Genomic DNA, 16,572 nt, shown 5'->3' with positions numbered 1-16,572 from the left:
AACAAAACATAATTTTATCAATGCCCTGGAGTAAATCAACAAACTCTAGGATGTTGGCAAAATCACTTACATGTCTTAAAACAGGTGTCATCAAAGGATTTTGGTTTAAAAGAGTAGAGTCCATTTTCTGGGGTAAGTACAAACATGAAGATTTCAATAACTTTTATTTTGTGTACAATTACTTTATTAGATTTAACAGTGTTAACATGATCTGTGTATGTGCCAAAAATATGTTTTGTTCTGGTAATCCTTGGGAGTAATTGTATATTGGAGAACTGGTAATCCTTGGTAATTGTATATTGGGGAACAACGAGCTGAGTTTCACAAAAATGTAGCACACTGAAATTTAGGATTTGTGATTATAATTGAGATCTTTCCATGGTTTATTGGTGAGAATGCCAAACAGAAAGTGAATATTTTACAAAAAAAGTGATGGAAGATTACTCCAGTTTAGTCTCGTGTAATTGTGCGAATCCTTGCAGCTGACCTGAAAGCTATTGGCAGTGTTGGGTAAAAGTCCACAAATTCACAAGGCCAAAAACTTGTGCAGAGAAAACCTAGCATTGCATCTTGGGAAATTTAAGATCCATGTGAAAAAGAATGATAAAAAGTGTGGTTCATGTTTGCTGCTTCTGTTTGCAAATCACCATCTGGTAATTGTGATAAAATCTTGGATTATAATTCCCTTACTTATAAAACAAGGAATAAAAGTTCCTTGCATTGTTCTTTAGGCAGAGAACAGTCTAAGATGAACAGAATTTGATTGAGATCATGTGTATATGTATTATGATAAATATAATGTATGTGAGTTAAAATTTCTTTAATTGGTTATGGAACTCATCAGCCTAGTCGGAAAAAGTTATATTTGTTTCGTCTCCAATTTTTTGTTCAAGTACTGAGCAATTCCCAATAATTTAGTGGGATTAATAACTTGGATTTGTTAACTGTTCAGTGGCTCATGATAAGTCCGTCAGACTAGATCAATTGCTCTTGTGTCATGTGTATGGTGGCAGCCTGATGTGTGATTTAAAAATGCAGAATAATATCAAAGATTTTTAATTTTTATTTAGCTACATCCATTGTACTTTTATATTTAATATCAAAAGATGGTGTTTCTCCACTAGCTCCTTTGGTAAAGACAGCATACAATTGAGTAAGAAGGCCCCAGGTTGTTTTTGGTTTGTGCTGAAGCAGCTAATCTTAGATAGCATGCCAATACAGGGATTCAGTAAAAAAAAAATTAAACCAGTTGCTGGAAGTCCATCTGTATCTTATCTTTAGGTGAGTAGAAGATTGAGTTTAGTCACCTATATTATGGAATAGGCTGCCAACAATCACACGTGAGTATTCAGAGTACTATATTGCATCATGAATAAATGTTTTCTAAGAGAGGAGGTGATAGGTTGTGTGTGTGTGGGGGGGGGGGGAGGGGGGGGTCGTGGTTAATGTAGCCATAAACAGTTACATTTTCTACTGCTGACTTGAGACATTTTATTTCTTTTGCTGCTTTGGTTCTCAGCAGATTGTGCTCTGTGTTGCTTCCTTTATGAAGACCCCCATTTTATGAAAACAAGTTGTTAGCTTGACCAGGATAGATTGCTAAATGCATGGGCTGGGCTCCGTGCTTTACTAGATGTGTTTGAATGTTTTATTGCAATTTACAGTTAATGGTCTTTATTATTAGTGGTGGCTTGTGTAGAAATTACACATTTTTTGCTAATCAGAATACCACTGATATGTCACAATGAACCATTAATACTTGGCTGAGATTTTTTTTTCCACAATCAGTCTTAAGAATGCTACTTTTCTCCATTAACTGAACATTTCAAATCCAAGTTGGGTTAATCACCAGGGCTTCCATTATGTTAAATACATATAACTAATTTACATTCTGTGGATCATTTTTGAAGATGAGTTAAAATACTGATTTACATCCCCAATTTTAATGAATGGGTGGATTTGAGCTGCTTCATTTTGAAGTTACCATTGCTCTTGAGACAGTAGTAATCCAGAATGTTTAATTTGCTCTATACCAAAACTTTAGAAATATCACCAATTTTGTTTGTGTATTTGTGCCACTGGCGCACCATCTGTGAGTCTTAATTTTAATTTGAGGGAAGATGTATCGTATAGGCCTCTTAATACTTTTTTAATTCTTTCCTCACTTCTAATGTAACTTAAATTTTCTGTTTTATACGTAAGTTTACCTTTTCCAGAGTCCCGAGAGGTGAATGAAACTGAAGTTTGTCTGAGCAGAGTAGCAAGTTAGTACAGTTCATCATGTTCCCATCATTTATTGTATTTTTAAACCTTCGTTTAACATTTTCTAGCTAGAAAGATGGGAAATTTATCATATTTCCGCCAACATTGTTGTGTATTTGGCAATTAGCAGGTGTACAGAACATTTTTTCTACTTTATACCTCTAAGACTTAGAGTGGGAGGACTCTGCGATGGGAATCGTAGTTCTGGTTTTGCCATATTAGAATATTAGAAATTTGAGCCTGAAATCAAGATTCCTGATCTTCATGCTGTCTGATAGCCACGTTCTGTAATTATTTAAGCTGTAATTTGCATAAACAGTACTACTGAAAATTCAGCAACAACTTGTTTTAGTAAAGCATTGAAATATAGTTAAACACTCCATTACATTTCACTGGAGCATAATTGGAGAGAGAAAAAATTGACACTGAGCCAATGGGAGAGATGTTGGAACTGGCAACCAGGAGCTTGGTCAGGCTTGAAAGCAGTATCAGGAGGGAGAAGTGGAAACAGTTCAGGAGGGAATTCCAGAAGTTGGGGCTTTTATGGCTGCACATGGTGGGGCAAAGCAGTGGATGTGCATAAGAGGACAAAGCTGAGTTATATGGAAATCTCAGAGGGTTATGGGACACAAATTGAATGTGTTTATACTCAATTTTGGGATGTTGTACTCTTATTGCCTTGAATATATGATTAAATGATGCTATATGATTATATGATGCCTGTGATGCTGCTGCAAGTAAGTTCTTCATTGCACCTGTGCACACTGTACATGTACTTGTGCATATGACAATAAACTCAACTTTGACATGCATTCACTGTTGGCTGTTGCATTGAGCAATACTACTCTGAAGATGTCAGGTTTGTACTGTGGTTTTATGCTGTTTTTAGCTGCATATAGGGAGGGAACAAATCAGCCAGGCTTTCCTCCTCTGAATGGATAATGTTGTGAAATGCATTAACCCATGTTACCACAAATTGCTGACATGTGTAGTTCATACTTGTGTAAGTTATGATCACTTGCTTAGGTATTAGAGGGTGGCTGGGCACCCATGAACTATGTCAGTATAAGTCAACACCTATAGGTGTAGAGAAAATTACCCCAAGAATCCTTCAAATTAAAATTCTTATATTAAATAGATTTTGTGTAATCAGATTAATAGTTCTTCAAGGTATTTTGAACTGAATTCTGTTCTAGATTTAGTAATATTCACATTAATGTCAAAGTTTTTCTCGATGTGGGAGGTGTGAGACAAAAAATGGAAACAGCATCACAGTCAGATTCTAAGACCAAAAAGATTAAAATCTTGTATAACGCTTGGCAAAACCTTGCTCAGCGGGACAGAATATTGATCTGAGTGGAAAAATAGGTAGGGTAATAGAGGTGGTGTAAATCTGCAAATATTTTTACAACAAAACAATCAGTATGTTATTAATGGTATTGAAGGTAGATTTTATTTGCTGGAACATCTGTAAAGGGAAGAGTGATCAAGTGACAAGTATAAATCAGGGTTATTAATCATACCTGTTATACATACATAGATGCTGCAAAGCAAATTATATACTGATGTCTCCTCTTAATACATTGGTTCCTGTTACGGGGTTCGACAGGTGCCAGTGTACTACTGTGAGGCGTGATAGTTGCCAGAGATGGAGTGGGGGGAGTGGACAGTGTTTACAACCCACCTTCATTCTGTCTTCATTAAGTGCTTTCTGTTAATAATCAGGTGCAATGACATCAGTGAGTAGTGTTTTTTCCAACTCAGAAGTGCTTGTTATAATATTCAAACTATTCTCTTGGCTTGGCAAACTGAGGATTACAACTAGGCTTTTGTTTGTGTTTGTGCCTTTTGGGGTATCTTGCTCATCTGCTACTGGATTTTGTTATGTTTTGTAACAAATTATTTTTGAAGTTATTTCTTTATTTAGCCTATTTGATAGATACAATGTGAATCAAATGTTGGTGGTGGCACATTGGTGCAGAAGTTGGTGATGCTGCCTCGCAGCCCCAGCTGCCCTTGGGTACTGACTATGTGGAGTTTGTTCTGTCTGTGACTGCCTTGTTATTTCAATTTGCTTCCACATACCAAAGATGTACCAGTCAGTAGATTAATGGTATGCTGTAAAATTGCCCGCTGTAGATGGTTGACAGGAGAATTGGGGGGGGGGGGGGTGGTTAATGGGGAGGGCGGGGTTGGGGGGGCAGGGTTGACGAGGGCTGAGAATCCAAGAGGAAAAATTGGGATTAGAAAGATGAGCGTTTGATGTTCAGTGTGAAGATGATAGACCAAAGGAGCTGTTTATGTAACATCCTTGCCATTCCATCCAAAATAAAATATAGTAAACTAGCTTGTTCGCTACACTGGTAACAAAAGCCACTGTTTACACTAAAGTAAGCAAAAAATGAAGCAAAAAATGTCTTCAATCATGTTTGCTTTTTGAAGCAGAAAATAAATGCCTTTGAAGTTTATTGTTTAATTCCAAGAATTTAGTCATGTTACCTGTTTAATTTGCTCATGGAAATGCTGTTCAGTTTTCGCCCACCTAAAATTACTGAGTCTTGCTGGAATCCAATTTTTGGATTCCTACCTGACAGGTTTTCTTCAGAGGGTGTGAACCAGGATGTTTGATGTTGGCAGCTTGGAAATGGAGAGAATCTTAGTTGACCCTGGTCCTCATCAAAAATTCACATCTTCCACAAAGTCATCTTCAGACTGGTAATTCTGGCCTGTTCCCATGTTTGGGAATTGAAGTTAACTTCAATATTTCTACCTCAACTTTGCTGAGATTAGTTACCTCAAGGCAACCAAGATCTCAAAACTTGGAATCTTCCTGGGATACTTGGCTCAGCTGAGTCAGTGGACAAGCCTATATTAGTAGGGTTGTCAAATTTCTGCCATGCTGAAAACCAGATGAGTCATGTTCAACCTTCAATCTGTACTAAACTTGATCACTTCAGCCAGGAAATATGTTAGCACCCCATAATAGATCTGTTCTCATGAGATTTGGAGAGGAATTTCATCAGGGATCAGCATCTAAGTGAAACTATAGTTTATATATGAAGTAATAATAAATCACGCATGCACAAATTGCGCAGCAAGATTTACAGTTTCAAAGAGAATTAAATGTCTCTTCATAATGCATAAAATTTAATTGGAAGTAATTTTCAATTAATGAAAACCAAAAGAAAATTGCAGATGCTGGAAATCTGAAATAAGAACAGAAAATGCTAGGCCAGGCAGTAACTGCGGAAAGACCTGCTGAGTTCCTCCAGTGCTTTGTGTGTTGCTCCAGATTCTAGCATCTGCAGTCTCTTGTGTCTACAGTGTCCTATCTGAATTAACATTTCAGATTGGAGACCCTTTGTGAGGAGCTAAGATTACCTTTTAATTAATGTATGCAAACTATGAGAATAGGATAAATTTGCGCTGTCTCCCCCAAGGATGTACTGGCAGACATGAGAGAGTACAGCGTTTTCACAGATAAAGATGACTGAAGATATGGCCATTCACAGGGGAATAATTTCTCATAGTTAAGGTTGCGCCTCCTTCCAACTTGGTGAGGCAACAATTAACTTTCATAGTTTACACACCTTCGTTAGGTAAAGCACTTGATGTTTTCTTGGTTTTATATAACCCAAGCTCAACAAGTCAACATCACCATGAAAACCAAGAGTTTATTTGTAAAAACAAAATTATTTTGTTTCAAATAAAATTTAACGTGCCATGCATTTTCAAACTGTATTAGGAAGTTACTGAACATGACAGAGTTAGGTTCTTGTTAGAATGCGTGTTATTTGAGCTTCAGGAGTGAGACTTACTTCTAAACCCTCAGCAGAAGTGGATGGTGCTCAGTAATGATCTTAAATAGCAGCAGTATTCTTATTCCTATAACTCAATTACAATTGCTATCACAAAGTCTTATTCGGTTGCCATGTATCTTTTTTGCTTGATTCTGGGTTTAGATTCCCCACATCATCAATCTGTGACACTAACGTTTATTCGGTTTTGATATTATAGGGAAGAAGGAGAACTGGAGGAAGGAGAATTACAAGATGATGGTGAGGAAGTGGAGGTTCAGGAGGAATCCCAAGAGAAAATCAAGAAAGACAAATCGGAAAAACAGGATTGGGATCATGAAGATGAGGAGAAAGATAAGGACAAAGCCCATAGGAGGATGAAGAGAAAGAGGAAGAAAGAAAGAGAAAAAGAAAAGAAGAGATCAAAAAAGAAACGAAAGTCAAAGCACAAGGTACTCAGTCCTAAAGCTAAGTAAAAATCCCACATTTCCAGAATATGAGCCATTCTTTAAATATACATATCTTCTTGCAACTAAGCCTCAAGGTTTTATTAAAATTGTGAATATTTTATACATATAATCTTGGAGAATACACCCAACTCTCCGTCTTATTTTTTGTTAAGCATATTGTAAAACATTACAGGCTCCTTTTGATATAATGGGGCAGATGATTATTAACTTCAGTTAATGACATTGGGGAATGAGAGTGTTGGCAGTGCTAAGCTCCGGTACTTCTCAGGAGCATATATCCTACTTACAAATATAAAGAAAAATTATAGGGTTATATATTATTTTGATAATGAAATTGCATACCTTGTGCTAGAATTTCCCCATGTTTCCACACATAACGTTACAGATAATAATGTGCCGGTTAGTCAGGAGTCTCACGAAATGGAACTGAGTTCAGTTAAGATTACTAGGGGGAAGGTGCTAGGAAAACTAAATGGGCTAAAGACTGATAAGTCTCCCGGACCGGATGAGGTGCATCCCCGGGTTCTGAAGGAGGTGGCTTTAGAGATAGCAGAGGCATTGGTGATAATTTTCCAGGAATCGATAGATTCCGGCACGGTTCCGGAGGACTGGAGGGTCGCAAATGTAGTTCCGCTGTATAAGAAAGGAGGAAGGCAGCATAAAGGAAATTACAGACCTATTAGTCTGACGTCAGTGGTGGGAAAGTTATTGGAATCTATCCTCAAGGATGGGTTACGGAATACCTAGAGGCGCAAGGCAAGATAGGTCCTAGCCAACATGGTTTTGTGAAGGGAAGATCCTGCCTGACCAACCTATTGGAGTTTTTTGAAGAAATCACAGGTAGGGTGGATAAGGGAGAGGCGGTAGATGTTGTGTATTTAAACTTTCAAAAGGCCTTCGATAAGGTGCCTCACAAGAGACTGATTAATAAGATGAGAGGTCATGGAATTACAGGTAGGATAACAGAATGGGTGGAGCATTGGCTGGTTGGCAGGAAGCAAAGAGTGGAAATAAAAGGATGTAGTTCTGGTTGGCTACTGGTTACTAGTGGTGTGCCGCAGGGGTCGGTGTTGGGGCCGCTTCTTTTTACCTTGTACATTAACGATTTGGATGATGGAATAAATAGTTTCGTGGCTAAGTTTGCGGATAACACCAAGATAGGTCGAGGAGTAGGGAGTATTGAGGAGATAGGAAGGTTGCAGAGGGACCTAGACAGTTTAGGAGAATGGGCAAGGAAATGGCTGATGAGATTCAATGTTGAGAAATGTGCAGTTGTACACTTTGGAAGCAGAAATAAGCGGGCAGATTATTATCTAGAAGGAGAGAAAATTCAAAGTACGGAAGTACAAAGGGACTTGGGGGTACTCGTGCAGGCTACCTTAAAGGTTAACCACCAGGTCGGATCGGTGGTAAAGAAAGCGAATGCTATGTTGGCATTCATTTCGAGAGGTATAGTGTATAAAAGTAAGGAAGTGTTGATGAGGCTCTACGGGGCACTAGAGAGGCCTCATTTGGAATATTGTGTGCAGTTTTGGGCCCCACATCTTAGGAAGGATGTGCTGACGTTGGAGAGGGTTCAGAGGAGATTTACGAGGATGATTCCAGGAATGAAAGGGCTTACGTATGATGAGCATTTGTCGGCTCTTGAACTGTACTCACTGGAGTACAGAAGAATGAGAGGGGACCTCATAGTGACATTTAAAATGTTGATAGGAAAGGACAGAGTAGATGTGGCTAGGCTGTTTCCCTTGGTGGGTGAGTCCAGGACCAGAGGGCACAATCTTAGAATTAGAGGGTACAGTTTCAACACAGAGATGAGGAGAAATTTCTTTAGCCAGAGGGTGGTGAATTTGTGGAACTCCTTGCCACGTACAGCAGTGGAGGCCAGATCAGTGGGGGCGTTCAAGGAGGAGATAGATAGATATCTAAATAGTCAGGGTATCAAGGGATATGGGGATAAGGCCGGAAATTGGGATTAGAATAGGTTTTTTTTTGGTTTTGTTCTCCCCCCCCCACCATTCCCCATTTCTCATTTCTTTTTTTCCCTTTTCCTTGGAGCAGACTCGATGGGCCGAATGGCCTGCTTTTGCTCCCTTGTCTAGTGATCTTGTGAGAATCTCAGCCACTTTAAACGAACTATGCACATATACCCCCCAGATCATGCTGTTGTTCTACTTCTTTCAGAAATGTGTCCACTAGTTTACATTGCCTCTTCTCATTCTTGCTACTAAAATATAAAGCTTTGCATTTCTGAACATTATATTTCATCTGCCACATGACCACCCATTCCACCAGCCTTTCAGTATTTCCTTGAAGTCTATTACTATCCTCCTCACAGTTCACCACGTCTCAATGTTTTATGTTATTTTCAAATTCGCTAAAGTCCGAAATATTAACATGTATTAAGAAAAACAGTAATCTTTGTACCAACCCCTGGGTAACGCCACTGTGTCCTTTGCTATAGTTTGAAAAGCATTTAACTACTGTTTCCTGTTACTTAGTCAATTCCTGTCCATGTTGCTACAGACACTTTTATTCTGTGGCCTTCAGTTTTGATGACAAGCCTGTTATGTGGCACTTAATCAAACAGCTTTTGGAAGTCCACATATACCACATTAGTTGCATTTCCCTCATTAATTCACTATGTTATTTTATCAAAAAACTCTTTACTAATTTTAGGTAGATATGATTTGCCTTTAAGAAATCCTTGCATCCTTTCTCTATTCAATCAAGTGACTGGAAACTCTTATCTAGATTTTTGTTTATGGAACTTCCGTAATACTAAGTGTCACGAACCAGCAACAAAAGAAACACACTGAGCATGATTCAGTGTTAAAAACTATTTTATTAATCACTACTTATGATAATACGTAAAATAAAAGTAAAAATGTTAGTATGTTAGAATTCAAAAATGTGAAACCTCGAACGTTAACCCCAAAACTAAACTCTTCGCGCGTGTGTGTGTGTGTGTGTGTGTGTGTGTGTGTGTGTGTGTGTGTGTGTGTGTGTGTGGCAAAGTCCAAACTCCCAGTTCCGGAATGGTTCTTAAAGTTCAGTTCCGCAAGCCATAAGGTGAAACATGAGCAAGGGCTTCTTCAACAACCACCGTTGTCAGAAGATAAGACGTAGATGTAGAAAAACATAGAGAGAGTAAATACGAAATCCAAATGTTCCACGATGCAACCCAAACGACACTCCAGTGTTTACTCGGTGGTGACTGCCTCACCCCGAAAAGCATCCGAATCGTGGTCGTCCACACAAATACCTGTTTCCTTCTACAGGTCAGCAACAAAGTGAACTCCACTGGATTACTTCCAACTTCCATACATGGATTTCAGTGGCAGACACAGTTATTGTTTCTCATCCATCGATAGAAAAAACTTGCAGGCTGGTGTCTCTCTCCCTTCTCTCGCTCTCTCTCTCTCTCCTAACTTCTTCAACAACGTCATTACGTCCTTTATCTTCTATTGACGTAAGCACGCCCCACACACACATACACACACACTCTCTATCCTAAAGGGGCTTTCACTGAGTCCGTAACATAAGGTTAAACTGACTAGTTTATAGAAACGTGGCTATATGTAGTTATCTTTTTTTTTAGAACAAGGGAGTAAAATTTGCAATTTTCTAGTCCTCGTGTGTTACCCCTAAATCTATAGATGTTCGGAAAATTATGGCCAAAGCCTCCGCGATATCCCCTAACTTTCCTGAGAATGCATTCCATTTGGACAAAGTGATTTATCCACTAAAAGTGCAGCAAACCTTTCTGGTACTTTATCAATTTTTAGCTTATTCAAAATCCTATTTACATCTCTTTTTTAGTTGAGACTTCAGTAGTATCCAAAGATTGATGTAAAGGACTCAGTTTGTACCTCAGTTATGCCCTCTTGTCTCCACAAATATATCTTCGTCTTGACCTCTGGCTCCATCTCTTTTACATTCCTGGTTACGTGAAATATATTTGGATTCCCATTTATGTTTGCTGTCATTGAGTTCTTATGTTCTCTCGTTGCTTATTTTGTTTCCTATTTTCTGTTCCCCTTAAACTTTGTGTAATCAGCCCACTCTCACTTGTATAAATAACTTGGCATCCATCATACAGTCTTCTTGACTTCAGTCTCTTTCTTATTATCCAAGGAGCACTGGCTTTAATTTCCTTGTCTTTCTCCCACATTGGAATGTACCTTGATTGTAGCTGACACATCTCCACCTTGAAGACCTCTCATTATTTAGTTACAGTTTTGCCTGCCAAGCTTTGATTCCAATGAATCTGGGTCTAATCTTTTCTTACCCTTTTGAAATCAGCTCTTTCCTGAATGACTGACTATTTTTATCTCTGTATAACCTCCGAGGTATATGAAAGAACCAAGAGTTCAGAGAGACAAAGGAACTGAAGAAAATCAGTATTAGTCGAGAAATAGTTCTGGGACATTAATGACCTTGAGGGCTGAGAAACCTCCAAGGCCTAATAATCTACATCCTAGAGTACAAAAGGAAATGGCTTTGAAAGTAGTGGATGCAATGCTAGTCATCTTCCAAAATTCTTTTGAGTCCGGAGCAGTTCCTATAGATTTGAGGAGAGTAGCTGTAATCCTATTATTTAAAAATAGGAGGGGGATAAAACACAGAATTGCAGACCAGAAAGCCTAACAACAGCTGTGGAGAAAATGCTAGAACCTGTTACGTGAGACACGAGATTCTGCAGATGCTGGAATCTGGAGCAACACACACAAAAAGTGCTGGAGGAACTCGGCAGGTCAGGTTGCGAGTCTGGGTGAGCACATGGTCGAAGAGTTGGAGGGCAGCAGAGATCATAGAGGGGGAGGACTTACCTGACCTGCTGAGTTCTTTCAATACTTTTTGTGTGTGTTAAATCTGTTATGTGAGATGTTTCAATAGAACAATTGGAAAGCAATAACAGGATTGGGCAAATCAGCATTGTTTATGAAAGGGAAATAAGTCCTTTTTGAGGATATAATTACTAGGATAGATAAGGGAGAACCAGAGGATGTAGTGTGTTTGTACTTTCAGTAGGCTTATCTGTTTTTAGGACCACAGTCATAGAGACATACAGCTGGAAACAGACAGTTCGGCCTACCAAGTCCATGCAACCATCAAACAACCAATTAAACTAATTCTTCACTTCTCTCCAACTCCCCCCAGATTTTGTCACTGACCAACACACTTGGGGTAATTCACACTGGGGTAATGTTTTCATGCTCTATGACTCTCTATGGTTTTGGTGCTAAAAACAGAAAGACATTATGATGTGAATGTTGATGGATTGGGAAAAGGGATGTTAAAGTGAGAGCTAGATGTCCTTGTCCTTCCACCAGATGCTGAAAGTAGGCAGGTGCAGCAAGCAGTTAAGAAGGCAAGTATTATGTTGATGCCAAGGGCAGTTACTCTCACTTCACCTCTGGAGTTTAGCTCTTTTGTCCATGTTTGCACCAAGGCTGTAATAAAGTCAGGAGCTGAGTAACTTTGGCAGAACCCAAACTGAGCTTCTGTGAGCAGGTTGTTGCTAAGCAAGTGCCGCTTAATGACACTATCGATTACCCCTTCCCTTTCCATCACTTCGCTGATGATCAAGAGTGGACTAATGGGGCAGAAACTGGCCAGGTTGGATTTGTCCTGTTGCTTGTGGACAGGGCATAACTGGGCAATTTTCCACATTGTCGGGTAAATGCCATGTTGCAGCTAAATTACTATAGGACTAGAAAGACTAGATACACGGAGGATGTTCCTGATGGCTGGAGAGTCCAGAACCAGGAGTCACAGTCTCAAGGTACAGGGTATGCCATTTAGAACTGAGATCAGGAAAAATTTCTTCAGTCAGGTGGTGAACAGAGGAAGCAAATCATTAAATATTTTCAAGAAAAAGGCGGGTATATTTTTTAATGCTTAAGATATCAAGGAGTATTAGGGAAGTTGGGATCAGGGTACTGGAGTGAATGTTCAACCATGACTGTGTTGAATGGAGCCACTAAAACCCCTTGTCTTGCACCATCACTTATGCCATGCATTTGTTTGAGCTGTTCTCCAATTTCTGAACTCACTGGGGCAGGACACATGGAGTCATTTGGAAAGTAGCATCTTTGGGATAATCATCTTTCTTCCTAACTCAAAATCTGTCGTCAAGACTTCGTCACTTGTTCTACCTATGCCGTGGATATATGGTTTAGTTACTGGCTAGAGAGCACAGTCCCCTTGGACGTTTCCTGAACTATCCATATGCTTTCATCCATCTGTCCAATGGTCACCCATTCTATCCTGCTTGCACCTGAGCAGTTGGGCAGTACTTCATGAAATGGCCTCACCAGAGAGTACTCATTCTCATGGATGGATCACCTGCACCTGTGACTTGTCCCACATGACACAGGATGTGTGTTCCATGTGTCTGAGGTGCTCTGCCATGTGTTAAATTAAGTTAACGAATAGATAAAACATATATTTAAAATACTATTACAGTAAACCTCATTAATCCGGTACGCTCAGGGCTTTGGTGATGTCAGTCAGGCAGATTTTCCAAACTGTTGGATGTTATTCCAATTAATATTCCAAAACATTTCTATTAGATGTTATACAGTGGTATAATGAGTTTTCTAGCAAACCTGGTAAGTTGAAAGGGAACACGGGAAACAGAATCTGGTCAGTTTCAAGAGACCATGCTAACCTGGCCCTGATGTATTAAAGGGAGTGTGGAAACTGGGGCCCTAATGTGTTACCGGAAGTTCAGGAATCAGCACCCAGTGAGCCACATGCAGAACCGGTGGGATTTCCAAACAATTGGATGGCATGTTATCAAAGTTTTTACTGTGTTATTAAATTACATATTGTTTTACTTATCGTGAACAAACTATTACATTCCCCAGATCCTTACTTAAACCCTTTGGGACTTTGTCTCCTATGCTTTTTTTTAAATTCACTGGGCTCCCTTTCTCGTATTTCTTTTAAACTCACTGATTTCCATATTTCTCCTTATGGCCCTAGAAGGATATCATCTGGCCCATCAGCTTGCAGAATAATCTCATTCCCCCGCTAATTTTCCCTGTAATCTATTCTCCACACATTCCCATTCTACCAACTGCCAGCAATGGGTGCTACTTACAGTGACCAAATTAACCTACCAACCCCTTCATCTTTGGCATGTGGGAGGAAATTGGAGTACACGAAGGAAAAGCACATGGTCACAGGGAGAACTTACAAACTCTACTCAGCCAATGCAGGTGGTCAGGATCAAATCCAGGTAGAGCTGTGAGATAGCAACTCTACTAGCTGCGCTACTGTGCCACCCATTCAGGTGCAACAAGCAGTCAAGGAGACAAATGGTACATTGGAATTTGTTGCAAGAGTACAGAAACAAGGATGTCTTGATCAGCTGTACAGAGCTGATGAGATCCTTTCTGGAGTTTTGTGTGTAGTTTTGGTCTCCTTATTTGAGGAAGGATATTCTTGCCATGAAGGGAGTGCAGCAATAGTTTACTAGGCTGATTTCTGGGATGGCAGGACTGATGTATGAGGAGGACTATATTTTAATTACTTTCAAAATGTTGCTACTATCTGGTAAATAAATATGTTGCCATAACAACTACATGTTAACCAATTATTTGGTGGGTCACCCTGTTGTAATAGGTAGAATATTAGTTGTGTCTCTCTTTGCTATATTTTTCAATCTTTTTACTTAAATTTTCTTTTCAGCGACATGTGTCTTCCAGTGATGATTATTCAGATTATAGTGATGAGTCTGACTACAGTCCTGGAGAGAAGGGATACCGGAAATATCGAGAATACAGTCCACCATATTTGCAGGTATGGACGGATGAAATATATTATTACAAGTTGTTGTACTTTACCACCCTCGAAGGATTTTATTTGGAGTAAAGTATAGATGTAATATCAATGTATTTTCCCCTTTATTGAGCTAGAAATGTGTTACACTGAAGGGAAATTTATCAGTGTTCACAGTCATTGCGCTATGAAACTAATATCAGCTTCAGCATTTCCACACATGTAGTTGGAGATCCCAAGTTGCTGTCATTGAATCAGTGCACACTGTTGTCTGTACTTTTTTTTTGTGCAACCCTTTCTGCTAGAATGAAATTAGATCAGTCAACTGACAAAATTGTTGTAAGGTACCTTGAAATTCTAAAATTTAGTTTCACAAGGTGTAAGTGAGTTTTTAATGGTGTAACTGAGCCACATTACTGTTTAGTAATCTCTCTCACCTTTAAATTTGTGGACTGTAATTCCCATGGACAGATATTTCAAAATATAATGGATTTTAAAATATTATATGTCAGTTTATTTTCTTTCAATTCTACCTTGATGACATACATAACACTCTGTAAAATGTTCAAGGCAGTAATGAAAAATTTTCCTTTCTGGTTTGCTGTCTGAGAATTATTTTATGTGTTTGCTAGTAGTCAGCTTGATGAGATCACAACTGCTGAACTACAGAGATCCTCTTGAATTAATATCTGACAGCAGCTAATGTCAGAAAAGGGAAGTCCACGTTGCAAAGATCAGTAGATTTATGTGGGCAACTTTCTTCAAGGTCAGCAAAAAGAGGAACTCAGTGGGTTGAGCAGCATCTTCAGGGGGAGAGGAATTGACGTTTTGGGTCGAAATCCCTGCATCAGGACAGGATCTGCATCTGCAGTCTCTTGTGTCAGCAAAAAGTGATGTGCTTTGTCACCGACTGTAAATTCTAGTTTTTGTTTTGTGTTTTTTCATCTCAGTGTCTCAAAGTGCTTTGTAGGTAACAAAATACATCTTTGCAGTTCAGACGTTATTGTTGCACAGGGAATGCATCCAACTTCTGTCCAACAAGGTCAGCACAAACAGCTACTGATAATCGCCATTTGATCTATTTTAGTAACGTTAGTGGAAGGGTAAATATTAACTAAGACACCAAGGAAAACTCCTTATATTGCTATTAGATCTTTTATGATTAGTTAAGAAAACAGGTTTAACATTTCATTCATAAGATAGTGCTTCCAACAGTGAAGCACTTCCTCAGTTCTGTGCTGAAGTGTTCACCAGGATTATCAGGGTTTGAGTCCACAGCAAATCAGAGGGACAACAGCTTGCACCTGATGCCATTAACATGTGGTAAAGTGGAAGAAATAGTTGCTTGCAACTTCATGTCCTTTTATTATAATTTCTCTCTTTGTTATAAATGAATTTATTTTTGCTACTATTCTGGTTTTACTTTTACACTCTGCTCTTTCGTCATCTGCTTTTCTGGTTCCCCATCTGAAGAGATTTCTTTTCATCATTTCTTCGTTCTTCCCTCCTTAATCTTTACTTTCCTCACCCCTCCCCCCCCCCACCCCCCACCTCCCAGTTCCCCACATACACACGCACAAATATACACACACACACACACATGTGTTTCTTCATTGGAAAATTCTATTGATGTAAAGATGGTGGAGAATTAATCCCTCCATATGTAACAGTAATTGCAAACTCTCACACCATGGTTTTAAGAATGGGACCAAGGTATCAAACTTGTGATGGAGCATTAGAGGCATAGATCAAGGAGTCATGCCTGTTTTACGATGGGGGGGGAGGGGGGCAAAGAGGAAGATGAGATGTAAATTGGGAAATGGTTAGCAATAAATAGTATAGATTTAGTGAATCTGGAAGAATAGACCACGGATTTTTATTTTTAGAGTTAGGCTGCGCAGTATTCCAGTTCACATCTGCTGCATCTTGCCAGTGAGAACATCAGAAATAGCAGCCAGAGTGGGCCATTTAGCCCTTTGTGTCTGCTCCATCGTTCAGTAAAATATTTTGGTTGTTAATTTTAGCTGAGAAATGGTGGTTAAACAGTTGACTGTAGGAAAATAGATTAGACCTTTCCTGTTGAAATTTAGCTTCTAGAGCAGATCAACTGTATTTGTTTCTGATCTCAGCCATGTTTCAGAGGCCACTGTAAGTGAACAACAGACATTTTCCTACTGCTGAGAAAGGAAAGTTGAAGAGTCCATCACCTGAAATATGGGCAAGCTGGTCCCAGTAGCTAGTCCAAGACCATT

General features: G+C 39.2%; 1 protein-coding gene across 1 annotated transcript in view; it reads left to right on the top strand.

The window, feature by feature from the left end:
• zc3h4 (zinc finger CCCH-type containing 4) overlaps positions 1–16,572 on the top strand; it is a 37,812-nt gene that overhangs the window by 1,555 nt on the left and 19,685 nt on the right. The window contains 2 exon segments of the mRNA XM_052044062.1: positions 6,280–6,511; positions 14,231–14,341. Of these exon segments, the coding sequence (XP_051900022.1) occupies positions 6,280–6,511; positions 14,231–14,341 (343 nt within the window).

Source organism: Pristis pectinata, chromosome 35 (genome assembly GCF_009764475.1).
Source record: "Pristis pectinata isolate sPriPec2 chromosome 35, sPriPec2.1.pri, whole genome shotgun sequence".
Lineage (NCBI taxonomy): Eukaryota > Metazoa > Chordata > Chondrichthyes > Rhinopristiformes > Pristidae > Pristis > Pristis pectinata.
Note: the sequence above shows the minus strand (reverse complement) of the source record. Positions and strands in the feature narration are given on the sequence as shown.